The following is a 14624-nucleotide window of genomic DNA, read 5'->3' as shown; positions in this document are numbered from 1 at the left end:
CAGCCTTTGTCTTCCTTACCCCATCTGGCCTTAAAGCCTATAACACCCACTCACTGCATCACAACAAAAATTAGACTAAGCTCCTTGGGGCAGGGTTCTGTATTTCTGTAACAGCTCTGAAGCACCTAACATATATCTGAAAGCTGTAGAGGGAAAGAAAAAGAAAGAAAAAAGAAAGACAAGAGTCCAAGCTGTTAAAACTTCATTTGTACATTCAGACATCTGTGGATTCCTTGTCATGTTTTACGGCAGGAGTATTTTGTTCCATGATTCCAAATGAAGGGAAAGAGTCCAACTAATATGACCAATGCCATATTGGTTATATACTCCATTTACATACTCATCACAGTGAGTGTGATGAGTATAAGACATGCAAAAACAGCTGTGAAGTCAGCACGCCTTTTGACATGAACTTGTTCCAAATGGGATCAAGGTTGATCACAAGTACTTTGTATATTTTTGATATTACACTTATTTTATATGCATATAATTATATATATATATACATACACACACACACTATCTATTTTTATATTTCTCTTAAGAAATGAGCAGGACATATTAGCAGATTAGAATCTTTCATTTGGTGAAAAAACAGCTATTGAGTGGGAAGATGAAGCTCAAGTTCTGTAACATTACTCCCCTGACACTCGTTACCTCCCTTTACTAGTTTTTCTAATCTCCTCTTGCCTTTACACATACCTATGTCTCAACTCCGACATGACATGACATGACATGGCATGGCATGGCATGACATGATCTCCACAGACCACCTATAGATAACTGTGCTGTCGGAAAACTATCACTTGCAAATTAAATGTTCTTTATTCTATAGACCTCGTGGCAAACATCTGTTACATAGAGCATTGGTTTTACTATGTAAAGAGTTCATACATTTATATGGATGCAAGTTTTAAGCGTGCCATGGGACCCATTCAGGGTCTGATTCAACACTGTTGAAGTTAGTCATTTGGCATTCAAAGATTTGCAAATGGGGATTCCTCAGATAGAGTGAAATAGATGTGCATCCAAAAGCTCATTTCAGAACAAATCCCTTGACTTGGTTATGCCTGTTTCTTAATGGGTTGAACTTGAAACAACATGAAGTGCTTTGTCTTGCTGACAACTTTACCTTCCAGTTTAGTTTCAGTGGAAGTTAATAGATCCACGTTTTCCTAAAGCTCAGGCTAAACAAAAGTAAAATTGGTTCTCAAGCTGGTTCCCAAGTTGCTTGAACCACAGAAAAATCATAGGTTTTTTTAACAGAACACTGGTCTCAGTGATTGGTGCAGGTCCTTCTGCATTTCTGGATACTGCAGATTTCTATCTGAAAATTTTGATTCATCCACTTACTTGGAGCAAGGGGTACGGAGAAAGAACAGAGCCCTTTCACACTATTGCAGCTCTGCATAGAGCAGTCCTACTTCCCTGACAGGCCATCTGCATGCTGTGTTTACAAGCACTGGAGCTATCATGATAATATCCATTGTTTGGGAAGTAGATCCTGATTGCAAGGGATTCTAGCCTTTACAAAAAAGGCTAAGCTATTCCCAGGTCAAGCAAGTAAAATTCAGATGATGCAACCTTTATGTATCTTTAAATTTCCAACCATTGCAAAATTGTTCTTTGGAAAAGAAAAAAACTTCTGTGTAAGGGAAGAGTCCCTTCCATACACAGAGATAGTCTTCAAATCACAAGACTTTTTCCTTACAAATATGCCACAAATCAGTGTGAATTTCTGTGCACCATAAGTTCACAGACCAGTTATTTTGCTTGACTCAGAGCTGGTTTCTATCTTCTGTTATCAGCAAAGGATACTGCTCTGGGGACTGCATAAAAAGCGTTGAAATTACCCTGGTGGAGGGAGAGGGTGATGAAGAAGAAGCATACATGTTACATCAGATGTTAGTCAACTATTTATACATATTTTTAAGCCAGCTTCTCACCTGTTGAATAACTGAATTAAACTAGTGTGAAGAGAGAGAGTTAGCAGATTTTCTCTCTTCAAAATGTTTCACATTCACGACCTTGGTTAGATAATTTAGTCAGCAGACATTATTGTCAGCTTCTTCATGTTATTCATCTAGAACAGCAGATGCCACACTGAGCTGCAGCTCAGCATCAAGGAAAATCTGCCTGTGTGTCAGGGGAGACAGGATAGCCAGAACTCCCATAAGGACTAATTGGTACTCCAGTAAAAAGAGCTATCTTCAGCTCTACTCAAAAAGAATATTCTAGCACTTTTAGCATCCCTTTGAATGCTTTTAAGGAAGGCTCTTCTCAGCGCTCCTGCATTTCATCAGCTCTCCCTCTCATGGAAACCCTAAATCACATATTTAAAAATAGACCATCAGATTATCTGGGTAAATCATAAAGCTCGGCTTATCTCTCTCTTCTCCTTCAAAATATACAATTTATTTTGTCCACCAGCTCAGCAGCGTGAAGCCATGAATAATCCTGTTTGTCTCAGTAACCCAGCTCAGAGATTGTCCCTGTATATCTCTGTTCTGTGCATGTATGTCACACTGAGGTGTGTGTGTCTGTGTGAGCATGGAAGGAGAAGACAGGAATTCACGGTTCTGGGCACAAAGGTGTACAATCCTGCTTATGCCAGTGTTTGTGCCCATGCCAGTCTTGTGCGTCCTAGCATCACAACACAGCCTTACACAGTCATGGAGAATAATACCAGGATTCTGCAGAAGTAATGTACTAAGTACTTCAATTATGCATTAAATTGTTGTTTAACAACAATCTAGATCACAGAACCTGTGTGCTTCCCCTGAGGGCAGACATAATCAATGCATGTGAGGAAGGAGAGAAAAATTTTTCAATTTCTCTCTCCCAGTGGTTCAGAGGCACCACATAACAGAGCATTCAGTAGCAAACTCCAACTGTCAGCCCCAGCGTTTCCCATACGCTCATCTCCCCATCCTCCCCCTGCCAGTGCGGCCCATCAGGCCACGAGAGCCGGAGAAAGCCCTGCAGGGATATAAATAGCTCCTCCGGGGAGGAGGGGAGAGTGCAGCAGCACGTTTCCAAAGATACTTGCTGCAGAGGGAGGTTTTGCTGGATTGATTCAGAGGGGAAAGGGAACGGCTAGGAAGTCCACTGCCATAGCAGGTAATGACTGTGGAGAGGAGGCAGCAGCTGCCCTGGGAAAGCTGAAAGGGGAATGCCCCGCTTGCTGAGAGAGCAGCGATGTGGGGTTCCCTGTGTGAGTGTCCCACTTATTTCAGATAGTGTCTTCAAATCCTCCCCGTAGATAGGGTGTGTACGAGCATGAAGGGTCCATGGCTGAGAAAGACAGCAAGGATACGAGCCAACTCCATGGAAGTATTATTACCACACGCAGCTTATTGTCTGTACCAAGTTTGTACCAAGCCAAGCGGTGTTACTGATAACGGGCTGTATTGCACCGACTGTGCATGCGGTGCTCTGAACTTGCCCCAAGCGTGGGCACGGTATAGCTGGCTCCACTACCCTCTTCCCGATTTTCCTTGGAGAGACAAAGCCTAGAGGTTCTGTCTCTCCAGAGCTGACCTATTTCCCTCCTGCCTCCCGAAAACTTTGGGGAACTATAGATACAGCCGCCCGAGGCACAGGTGCGCGATCGCCCTTTCCCCGCCGGCGACATCCCGGGCACTCCTCGGCCGCCGCCCGGGCTGGGGGCGCGGGGCGGGGGGCGCGCAGCCTCCGCCGCGCCCCGGGCCGCTCCACGTCTCTCTGCCCTCCCTCCCCCCGGCGCGTAGGCACCCCGCAGCCGTGCGGCGCTGCAGTGCCCAGCCCGGCCCGGCCCGGCCTCTCTCACCGTCCTCCAGAGCCGCTGCCTCTTGGCACTGACGGAGGTGGCGGTAACGATGAGGTGGGAGACGGACACCACCAGCCCGAAGACGATGGCCAGCAGAGTCCGGACGGGCAGCAGTGAGTAGGACACGAAGGTTACCAGCATGAGCTGCCACATGCCCTGCTCGGGGGCGCTGGGAGGCTCCATGCCGTAGGCGCCGAGCGAGAAGGGGCAGCAGAGGAAGGAGAAGGTGAAGCTGAAGAGCAAGGTGAGCTTGACGATCTGCTGCAGCTGAGTGACCTGCAGGTACTTGACATTCGTGACGATGAAGAGGGAGAGGAAGATGATGCAGTGCACTGGGTGCGAACCTTTGGAGATGGTCAGGCTGGGGCCGGAGAGCAGCTCCACCAGGGCCAGGCTGGCGGTGAGCACAATGAGGACGGCCAGCGCCTTGAGGGTGGACGTCTGCTCCAGCTTCAGGTTGTAGCTCTGGAAGAGAGCTTCCAGCTCCTTGCAGTCAAACTCGTCCTCGCAGGCGATGGCATCCAGCAGCACCAAGGGAGGGGGGTCTCCCAGCCCGGCTCCTGCTCCCGACGCCGCAGCAGCTGGCGGGGAGCAGCAGCAGTGGCAGCACTTCTTCCTCTTGGTCTTGACTTTCTGAAACGGTATTTCCTCCATGTCAGTGCCATTCATAAACCCGGGGGAAGAAATGCTCCTCCTGGTGTCCCCCGCTGCCGCTCCGCCGCCTCGCTGCTCATAAAAGAGGGGGAGGCTGCGCTCAGGAGCCCTCTGCTCCGGGGGCGCGGGTCCCGGGCGCACCCGCCAGCCGCCGTCCGCAACCCGCCGCGCCGGCAAACGCCCCCTCCGCTGCCACCCAGGAGCCGAGGGTGGCTGGGACGTCGGGAGGAGAGCCTCGCTCGTGTAAATGTGCCAACCTTCCTGCCTGCTGTCTCGCTCTCCCCTCCACCCTCCTCCTCCTCCTACTCCTCCTCCCCTGGTGCTCCAGGGATGTTAATCTCCTAATGACACCAAAACACCATCCGAAGGTTTGGAATCAAACGGAAGTGGGGTGGGGGCAAAGGGTGGGTGGAAGCTCAGAGAAGGGGAGTGGGGGATAATCAACAGGCGGATCTCCGTTCAGATAACGCTATTTGGAGGAGCGGGAGCTATAGAGAGCGGGTTACAAACGTGTTCCCCTGGGGCGGGCAACATTAAAAAAAAAAATAGCGACAAAGTAAAAAAAATAGTAACGAATCCCAGCCAGGGGTCTGGAGGAAAAGTGGCGCAGAGGGACCGGAAAGAAAACAGGAGGCAGGGAAAGGCAGGGCGATCCCCTTCCCACGTCCGAGAGCATCTCACCGGGGCTGGCAATTGCGGAGCGCCTGCGCGCCGCTCGCTTGGGAAGCCGGACACGTCCCCGCCGGGGCTCCGCAATTCGGGGTCGGCGGGGGGACCCGCCCTCCCCTGCGCAGCGCCTCGCGTCCCCCCTGCCGGGCGTCCGGGGCCCGCCGGCCCACCGGGTGCACCGGGCTTCGGCGGCTGGCTGACAGCCCTGACAGCTATTCATATACATATTTATACGTAAATGTACAAAATCTACATATGAATACACAGAAATACATGTAAATATACATACATATGTGAATATATAAAAATACATATACATTTATAAACATAGGCGACTCCTGCTTCCTTTCAGAAATAAAGTCTTATCTGCATGAATAAATATTCTGATGTTAGTGGTTTTGTCTCCTAGACTCTGAAGCAGTTGGAAAAAGTGCAGTGAATGAGAAAAATTTCAAGAAAACACATTTCTGTGAGCACTTCTACCTGTCTGGGAGTACAAATCAGTCAGTGGTTGTTGAAGGCTACTCTTGTGACAGGAGAAAAATATCATCCCCCACAAAATTGTACTTGATGGTGCTATCAAGAACTTGGGTGTGTTGTTTTTGAAAAAAACCCTCTAGTTCTGCCTATAATGTTGCTACCACATACCACTATTACGAAGTTGCACCAAAGAATACACTACAATATATTTTTCTGTAACCATTGCATTTAATTTTGGCTTTGGATCAAGCATTTATAAAATTCAGGACTAGGAATATGTCAAAATAAAAGATTACGAATATTTAGCTTTTTAAAGGCAGTGCAGGAATACTTTCCAGAATCAAAGCAGAATCCTACTATCTTGGGTAGGTTGAAGATCTAATATCTGGGTTTTGTGTCAGTGATGTCAGGTTCTGGTTCCAGATTTGGGCTGAAAAGCCTTAAGATCGACAGTAGGCAGTGATTCTTTAAGATTTGTTATACCTATGAATGATGTTGGTGCTTTACTTCTGGATAGTAAAGTAGCTTTTAAAAAGTGTAATCTAACGCAACATATTTTTCATATTAGTATTTTAGTATTTTATATTAGTCCTAGCCCTACATAGTCAATATGCTGTCATTCTTTTGAATGTGAATAGAACGCATTAGGAAAGGGAATGAATCAACATTGCTGGAATTTGTTACAGATTCAAAATATTCCACACTTGAGACAATGACTGTTACTCACTCCGTTTTCATGGGATGCAACTCATGGTGGTTTCGTAAACTGTGACAAACCGTCAAACACCGCAGAACTGTAAAGATAGCTGATATTTAGACTTTCGTAACTTCCTTCAAGAAGAAAGTAAAGGAGTTGGATTTGCTGGCCTGAGTAGTAAAAACAGGATGCATAGCTGAAATGAAATTAATCTGACAAACAAACAAACAGAGGCTTCCTTTATTTTGCTATATCTCTAGTGTGTTTGGAAAGCTTAATAAAATTAATCTCTTTGTTCACTCTGGTGCATAAATTCACTTCAGTCATACATATATTAGACAAATACACACTGTTAGATTTTCACCTGTCCTCAGCTTTCTCTTGAGCTCATATATCCTGAGGGTTAAATTAATATTTCACATCTCACACTGCATAAGAGGTGGCACCTAGTTGCCCAGCCCTAGGAACTATCCACCGAAAGAGTTATCATGCTAGCAGTTATCATTTCTTTCTTCTGGCTCTCAGCTTGCTACTGGGGAAATGGAGGGTAATTCCCTACAAGGCACCCTGAAGTTTAGATTATTTTCATGCTTCTTACAACCTCAGTCTGGGTTAGTTAGTACATACATACAGCAGAGAAGCCTGATGTGTACGAGACTCATACATCTCTATTCTTATCTGGTTGAGGGGAAGCAATGAACTGTTGAAGCTTCATCTTTCTTAGACACTGTAGCAGTATGGAAATGCCAAATAGTGATTAACGAAATTCTTCCATCCTTTATACACTGTTTCACATCGCAGGACAAGTACTTCGCCATATTCTACATAGTGAAAAGCCTCATTTTTAGCACCTGATGCTACAAATATAAAGAGGGAACCTCAGAACCTTTGTCTGAGACAGATATATTATTAAGGCAAATAACCAGCTATAACACTACTGAAATGCACTTGACACTACCATATTTTCTGACCAAGCTTATCTACTGAAGATGACAGTAACTTGGTTGGGTTTTTTTGAACCATGAGCAACACTTTGGGTCTGTAGTGCACTTCTGCCTCATTTCTAAGGTAGATACAAGGTTGCTTTTGATATTTAATGCCCTCAAAGTTCTGGATGCTGACCACATCCAAGTCAGCTCTTCCTATTGCATACTCTTGCATTTTTAATTAGAGACTAATCTGGAAATAAATGTAGTATTGTAAGGAAGGAGTGATTAGAGCCTAGCTTCATCATCTTGTGCATTGCAAAACACATCTGTTTTTCAGTCCTTTTTTTTAAGAGGCAGACTGTCTTCATTGTTTGAGTCACTGTAAGTGGAAAACAATTCTTCATGGAGAGTTGGGCAGTATACGGAGCTATGTTACACTAAGCAAAAGTCTCACTAACTTTTCCTGGATCACAGTAATAGTCTTGAATTACAGAGCTACTCAGAGTTTCAGAACACCTATTTTTACTTACTTTGAGTATGTAGGTCCTCCATTTAATAATTATTTTTCACTGTCCATTTTGTTTTACTTTACTGGACTCAGTACTTGGTTTTGTATCTTATCACCTCCAAGAGTTTCAAGCACCCACTAACTCCTGTGTTGGCTGGAGATCATCTTTAAAAGCAATACTTTTCATAAAGCTAAAGCTCTTCAGATTCATGACAATTTTAAAATTAAGCATAAGGAAAACTTTGCATCAATAGAATTTTCTTCTTGCGGTGTTTTTTATCAGAGTAAGGATTGCACAGATTTTCATCTTTTACCCATATTTAGTATCGCCTACCTGTAAAAGAATGCCATGCTTTATCATCTGAGACAGGGACAGAAATCTTTTTTCTTCTCACCGTCTCTGACAGTAAGAGTAAGGACTCTGCATAAAGCTATTGAGAAATTTCTGCAGACTCATTCTAGCAGGCACAGCTTGTTAATGCCACCACAGAAATGTATCTAGTGAGAGAAAAGCAGGACAGAAGAGGTCCTGCAGAAAGTGGTAGGAATGGCCAGGTTTAAACATAAAAATTCAGCAGTGTTTTCCTTCTCTCATGGATGGCCGAAATAGATTCACCACTTTTTCTAGATTTTGAGGAAAAATTTGAAAAAAAATGAAAGTATGTTTTTTCCAAATCATGCACAGATTTCATCTGAAATCAATATGGGGACTCCATTCACAATATTATTTCAAGAAACGTAGACTAGATTTCTCTGAGACTACTGAAATACTATCTGAACAGGTCTCATAAGCATCATAATGACTGTTCCTTAAAATTATTTGTGATTTTAAAGTTTGATTTATATTACATGGGGAAGAAACAAAATAGACAGTTCTGATGCATACCACTTCCACAGTTAAACAACTTCAGCTGCAAGGCTGAATTCACCTAACTAAGAGCATTTCTACTAGAGAGCTGAAATAAACTTTGCCCACTGACAGTAAGTGAAAGCCTTACAAAACCTACAAATTTAGTCATTAGGAAACATTAGCATCTAACCTCACCACTGTTCTCCAAAGTCACTTCTTGGTCTTACCTTTTCCTTTGTGCTTCTTCATACAAGAACCAGTTTTAGAAAACAGAAATGAGTCCTTCAAGAGTAAATTTAGGCTATAATACTAATCACTCAGTGACAAACCTGTGCCCTTGGTTCTGCTCAGGTCTAACAAGAACAGGTTTGTTTATTCAGTTTCAATTGGACTGCACGGTGGTTTTTTAACTGAGATTATTTTAGTCACAACTCTATCTGTATAGTAGTCTATCTAATTGTGTAATCCGTTGGAAAAAAAAAAATTAGACCAGAAGAAAATTACATTAAGGCCTTGATCTCGAGTCAATTGTCAGACAAGACTGTTGCTGAAGCAATTAGGAGATCTGATCAAAAAATAAAATGGCTACAGTGGCTAATTTGACAGCAGAGAATGGGATGGGTTTTCTCCAGACCTCTGCAGAGCAGTGAGTATTGACATTAGGAGCATTTGAATCCTCTCTCTTCTATTCTAAGCCTTCCAGGAGAGCATGAGACTTCTGTGACCTACTGAACTTCCATATTAATACTAATGAATCTCTTAAGCAAGCAAGCAACGTGCTTTTCTGCCAGCATGGATTTATAGCAGGTCAGCTGGATCCTTTCAGCTTTTAACCAGTCATTCATTTTCCCCATCAGTACTGCATCAACTCTGATTTGTCTGTTCTTCATCTAACTTTAGAGCTGTCTAATGACTACTATATAGGAAAAATTTCAGAAAACCCCACCCTTTCTCCCCCAACATCTTAGGAGTTGTCCCTGCAACAGAACAGTAAAGATTTCCCAAACCCATTAGCAGATTTAGTGGGAATTTTTGTTATGAAGATGATCCGATTGACTAAAGCATTCTCAAAAATCCTTTAGCTGTAAAATGAACTCAGTAAAATTGAGACCAATGTCAAGCATTGGTCATTCTAGGAGTTCTGCAAATATCTATCATCAGTGTGCTGGCACTGTTTAAAAACATTATACGAATCTGATCTTGTTTCAGGAAATCAAAGGATGTTTTAATATTCACTGCAGCTATATTAACCCTGATATTATAACCATGCTTATTTCACAAGAAAGACTTCTGCTCCTCTTTTTATTAATATTTCCATTTTCTAAGGTAAGAGCATGGCTCTGTTCAGAGCCTATAGTGTTCTTATTTGCCTTACAAAATGTAGTTTAGATGTATTTCAGAGTGTGTATAAGGACAAATATTTTGGATAGTGTAATCCCTTGAATCCCTTGAAAGGAAAAGGCAAGTTGTAAGCAAAAATAAAGACTGAAATTATGGCTGAATTACACAGTTCACTCCACATTTCTGATATAGCCATTAAAAAAAATTAAATAGTAATTTATATTCAGCAGTTCAGTTCTCCTGTTTTGCTTATCTCTAGGTTATACTGCACACATATTCTTGAATCACTTATGCTAAAGCATGGTATTATTATTTATGAATGGAAAGTTTAGTAAACAGCTTTTTTTTTTTTAAATGAAGGTTATCTATTGTTTAAGATTTTTTCAATCCCACATCTATTTTCATTATGGCAAGTTTTCACTCTAGCTAATATTCAGGGTGTGCTCTGCTATGACTTTCCATCACAGTTCACTCATTAGAAGTTCTGTAAATAGCTTCTTCAAGTGCCAGACCTGAGACTCCCTTCTGGACTTCTGATTTGGACAGTACTCCACACTAGTTTCATTTGGGAGTTTTTCCTGAGTAAGTGTTCTAAAAGCCTGCATATTTTCATTTGCAGAGCCTCTTGTCAAAGAGTGAAAAGTACACTGACAATATGAATTTAATAACAACAGACAAAGCAATACATTTGTAGTCAGTACCAGCATGTATCAGACATTAAACTGCTGTTCCACTTGATCTCCACCAAGGGCCAAGATTCCCTCTGTTTTATTTCTAATCTATATAATGAGATTCTTCATGTAAGTCCTTCAACTAGCAACAACTAATTAGGTCAAATTAACAGGACATATGTTACTGGATCTATTTTGAGTTTAAATCCTCAAGATGGAGCTACCCTTCCCTTTAAGGTTACAACTATGGGGTGTTAAAAGCAAAAAGATGCTGTGGAGTGTTTACTATTCCTTTAGTCAGACTATCGCTCAACACTAAGACAGATTTCCGGTGGCCTTCAATGCTATATTTATTTTCTTATCACCTGTGCTCCCCTTTCATCCTAAACAATTTACATAAACCTGCATAATGCTATTTAGCTTATGCCCCACTGCTACTATAAATAGATGAACTGGAAATTCAGCTTACTAAAGCAACTTAATTCTTTTCTTGTTTAATTTTTTTCTCCCTGCTTACACACTGTGAATGAAGGTGTGAAAGAGAGATGGCGTACTCAAAAGGAGTTTTAGGATATAAGTGTTATTTTTCTTAGTAATGATTAGGGGAAACACAACTTTTTCTATGCTGATGCAAAAGTAGGAGCCTTAAGAAAAATCCCAGATGTCACAGGGTTTCCTGTATTTATGTGTATATCTCTGTGTGTGCGTGTGAATGTGCATGTTTGTAAATGAGAAATAGGATTTTTTCTTTTTTTTTCCTTTTTTTTTTGAAAAAAAAAAAGACAAAAAGGGGAAAGATTTTACATTTTCCTCATGAGATGATTTGAGAGTTATGTAGTCAGGTTGATGTTACTAACAGTACATCTCATACATTTCATACAGTCCTTATACCTTTCATACAATCTTCATTTGTTTTTTTGTGTTTTTGTTTACTTTCTAAATAATTTATTTTCTTACCAGTCAAGTTTATGTTTGAAAATGAGGCTGTTTCTTTAAAAACCCAGAGGTGAAATTATGAATCTCATCAAATATGGAATATCTCTAGTTGGACAAGACTCATAAGGAAATAAAAACCATGATTAGATTTTATTTTAAAGTAGACATTATGCTCACAACTTTTGTTTGCAAAAATAATAAAAAATACAGCAGTTTAAATATGTCTGCTTGCCAAAAAAATTAATTTTATATTTTATACTTCAGCTATTTTTGGAGCAATTTAGCAGTTAATCCCTGAGAATGCTTCCTCTCCTCAGCTCTGATAGCACTTTAAAGCAGAGAAAGGCATTACTCTAAGGAAAGTTTACCATTGCTTTTAACTCTAGACTGAGTTGTACAAGCCTGACTACATCTATTATAGATTGGGTCTTATCCTATTGTCTGAAAAACGTCTCACTTCTCTAAACAAGTTTAAGTGCTATTTTTCTCCCCCTAATCCTGTTTAGCAAGTCAATGGGTAGTCTGGTCAGTTTAAATACTCCAGTTAAGTGGGAGAAAGGTCACTGCAAGATTACTGAAAAGGTATTGGGGGACATTAAAGGACAAATGTATTTTTCCAAAGGATTTTCTAAAAGATTTCCAAAGGATTTTAGGGAAGGCAAGTCAAAACTAACATTAAAATAAAAAATCTTTGGGCTTTTTCAACTACCATAGCAGTGATGAAACCTGCGTTTATTATTGTAATCACGTTTTACAGTTTTGTCCACACTGAGATATTCTTTTGGCCTCACTCCAAACCCATTGAAGCTGAAAGCTGACAGTGACCTGCCACTTCCTTTAGCCCCAGGTACTGCTCCTTAATGCCCAGTGATGAATTCCACCTCATGGTGGCCAGCTCTGCGCAATGCACTGTCTAAGAAAAATTTCAGTGGTAACTTATTCTACAGGGCTGAATCCAGATGTTAAGGAAGCTGACTGGATATTTTCTGTCAACTCTATGGGATTTTATGCCTAGCTGATCAGTTTGGGGCCTTTACATTCTAGGTGTATATGTGACTGACAGACCTCTTCAGTGAGATTTGCAGCAGCCCCTGCAGTCAGCAGGGTGGTTGTGGCGGTCTGTGTGTCCACAAGACAGATTCACCCACCAAGGAAACACTGAAGAGAAATGCTCTTTGACAAAGCATTCAAAATTCTTGCCTGCAGGTAATTTTTTTTCTGCAAGAGCCTGAGGGAAATTTTTTCAGGGACCTAATGGGAAGAAGTAGCAGCAATAATCCAAAAAATGATGAAAGCTCTTTCTGAGGATGTAAGTAACTCAAGTACCACTCCTGATGGTGCAGGGATTGCATGCACCATTTTACAAACCGGTTGTAAAACTGGTTTTACAAACCAGGACTCCCCAGATGGAAAGCAGCTTGGCAGAAATGGACCTGGTGACTACCAAGTTGCATATAAGCCAGTGATATGGCAAGATGGCAAAGATGAATAACGGTATCTTGGGAAGCACTGGAAAAACCTCTGCTCAGCACTGGTGAAGCCTCATTGGAGTCCTATGTCCAGTTCCGGGCTCCACAGTACAAGACAGACATGGATGTATGGAAGAGAGCCAGTGGAGGGCCACAAAGATGGCTAAGGGACTGTGAAGGAAGGCTGAGAGATCTGGGACTGTTCAGCCTGGAGAAGAGAAGGTTCTGGGGATCTTATCAATGTCTGTAAATATCTAAAGGGAGGGTGCAAAGAGGATGTAGCCAGGCTCTTTACACTGGTGCCCAGTGACAGAACTAGAGGTAATGGACACAAACTGAAACACAGGAAGTTCCCTCTGATCATCAGGAAACACTTTTTTACAGTGAGGATGACTGATCACTGAGACGCGCTGCCTAGGGAGATTGTGGAATCTCTGTCCTTGGAGATATTCAGAAGCCACATGGACATAGTCCTGGATAACTGGCACTGGTTGGCCGTGCAGGCAGGTTGGACTATATGACCTCCACAATTCCTCTCCAATCTCAATGTTCTGTGATGCTGCAATTCTGTGACGTATGTGGAGAAGGGACTGTTAATCACTCTGGTGCAACCCCGTTCCAAGTGGTAGGTTATTAATATGAGCAGAAATTGTCTCCTACAATTTCTACATCATATTAAAAGAGAAAAATTAAAATAATTCAGTCTGTCAAAGAAAAAGCAGATTGGACAATGCAAGATCTGCCCTAAGAAATATATCTAATGATTGCAAAATACAAAAGTATAGCTGCATTTTCTGATACACCTGATCCTTAAGGATTAGCTGTGTTACAAGCTTCTCATGAGATTACAGAACAGTTAAAGGACCAATTAGTTTAGAGGTGCTAGCTGTTCATACCCATAGCTTCAGTGACAGGAAAACCCTTAACTCCGTCAAAACCAGTATTCTCAGAACTTGTAGTTTTGAAAAAACAGGTAAAAACCCTGGGTCTCTAGAAAATATGCCAAAAGAAAAGAGGTATGGAAACATTATTTTAGCACTCCAGTTTTATGCATCAGTTGAATGGGAGATTTGGAGACTGTAACTTGTGTTTAGATTCTTAATTTGGTTGCCTAGATCACTCATGAGATCTGACCTAGAATGTGAAAATTTGCATGCATGAGCAAATATCAGAGTACAGTATCAAGCTGATCTTCACAAATTTTGAAATATTCTGCCTGGAAATTATTTCATAGCATAGCTTTTGAAATTTATAATATGAAGTTTATAATCTGCATTTGTATCCTTTGCATTTTACACAGAAGTATTATTTGTCTTTTAAATATATTGCAATTTATGTCAATTGCAGATGTTCAGTATTACTTCTCCTCCATTTTTATTCATCCTCATAATTAAACCAACAAAATAATTACAATAAATTAAATGTGAACCACACTAGATATATTCCCTCACCATGTCTGAACAACATTTTTTTGTTCAGTAGCGTCCTTGTGTGTGCCTCATATTATTGTGTTCCTATGATTCCAGTGAAATTTTTCACAGACCTCTTTACAGTTAAAGTTTCTTTTCACCTTTTACAGTATTTCAATTATACACAGTAGATGAAGTGCCCT

General features: G+C 41.5%; 1 protein-coding gene and 1 long non-coding RNA gene across 5 annotated transcripts in view; one reads left to right on the top strand and one right to left on the bottom strand.

The window, feature by feature from the left end:
• Positions 1-5214, bottom strand: part of ADCY1 (adenylate cyclase 1) — a 172332-nt gene extending 167118 nt beyond the window's left edge. Inside the window, exon 1 of one of the 4 annotated variants that reach the window (XR_010433200.1) lies at positions 3809-5214. Coding sequence is in view for 3 of the 4 variants with exons in the window: in XM_064666872.1 (XP_064522942.1) it covers positions 3809-4477 (669 nt within the window). In the remaining variant the exon portion in view is untranslated. The remainder of the gene's footprint in view (positions 1-3808) is intronic. The other 3 variants (XM_064666872.1, XM_064666863.1, XM_064666853.1) reach the window with 3 other exon arrangements.
• On the top strand, positions 3970-14353 carry LOC135419978 (uncharacterized). The gene is made up of 2 exons (XR_010433253.1): positions 3970-4052; positions 12750-14353. It is a non-coding gene; the product is annotated as an uncharacterized LOC135419978 (long non-coding RNA).
• The last annotated feature ends 271 nt before the right edge of the window (positions 14354-14624 follow it).

Source organism: Pseudopipra pipra, chromosome 1, assembly GCF_036250125.1.
Source record: "Pseudopipra pipra isolate bDixPip1 chromosome 1, bDixPip1.hap1, whole genome shotgun sequence".
Classification (NCBI taxonomy): Eukaryota; Metazoa; Chordata; class Aves; order Passeriformes; family Pipridae; genus Pseudopipra; species Pseudopipra pipra.
The sequence above is the reverse complement of the archived record's forward strand: the minus strand, read 5'-3'. Positions and strand labels throughout refer to the sequence as shown.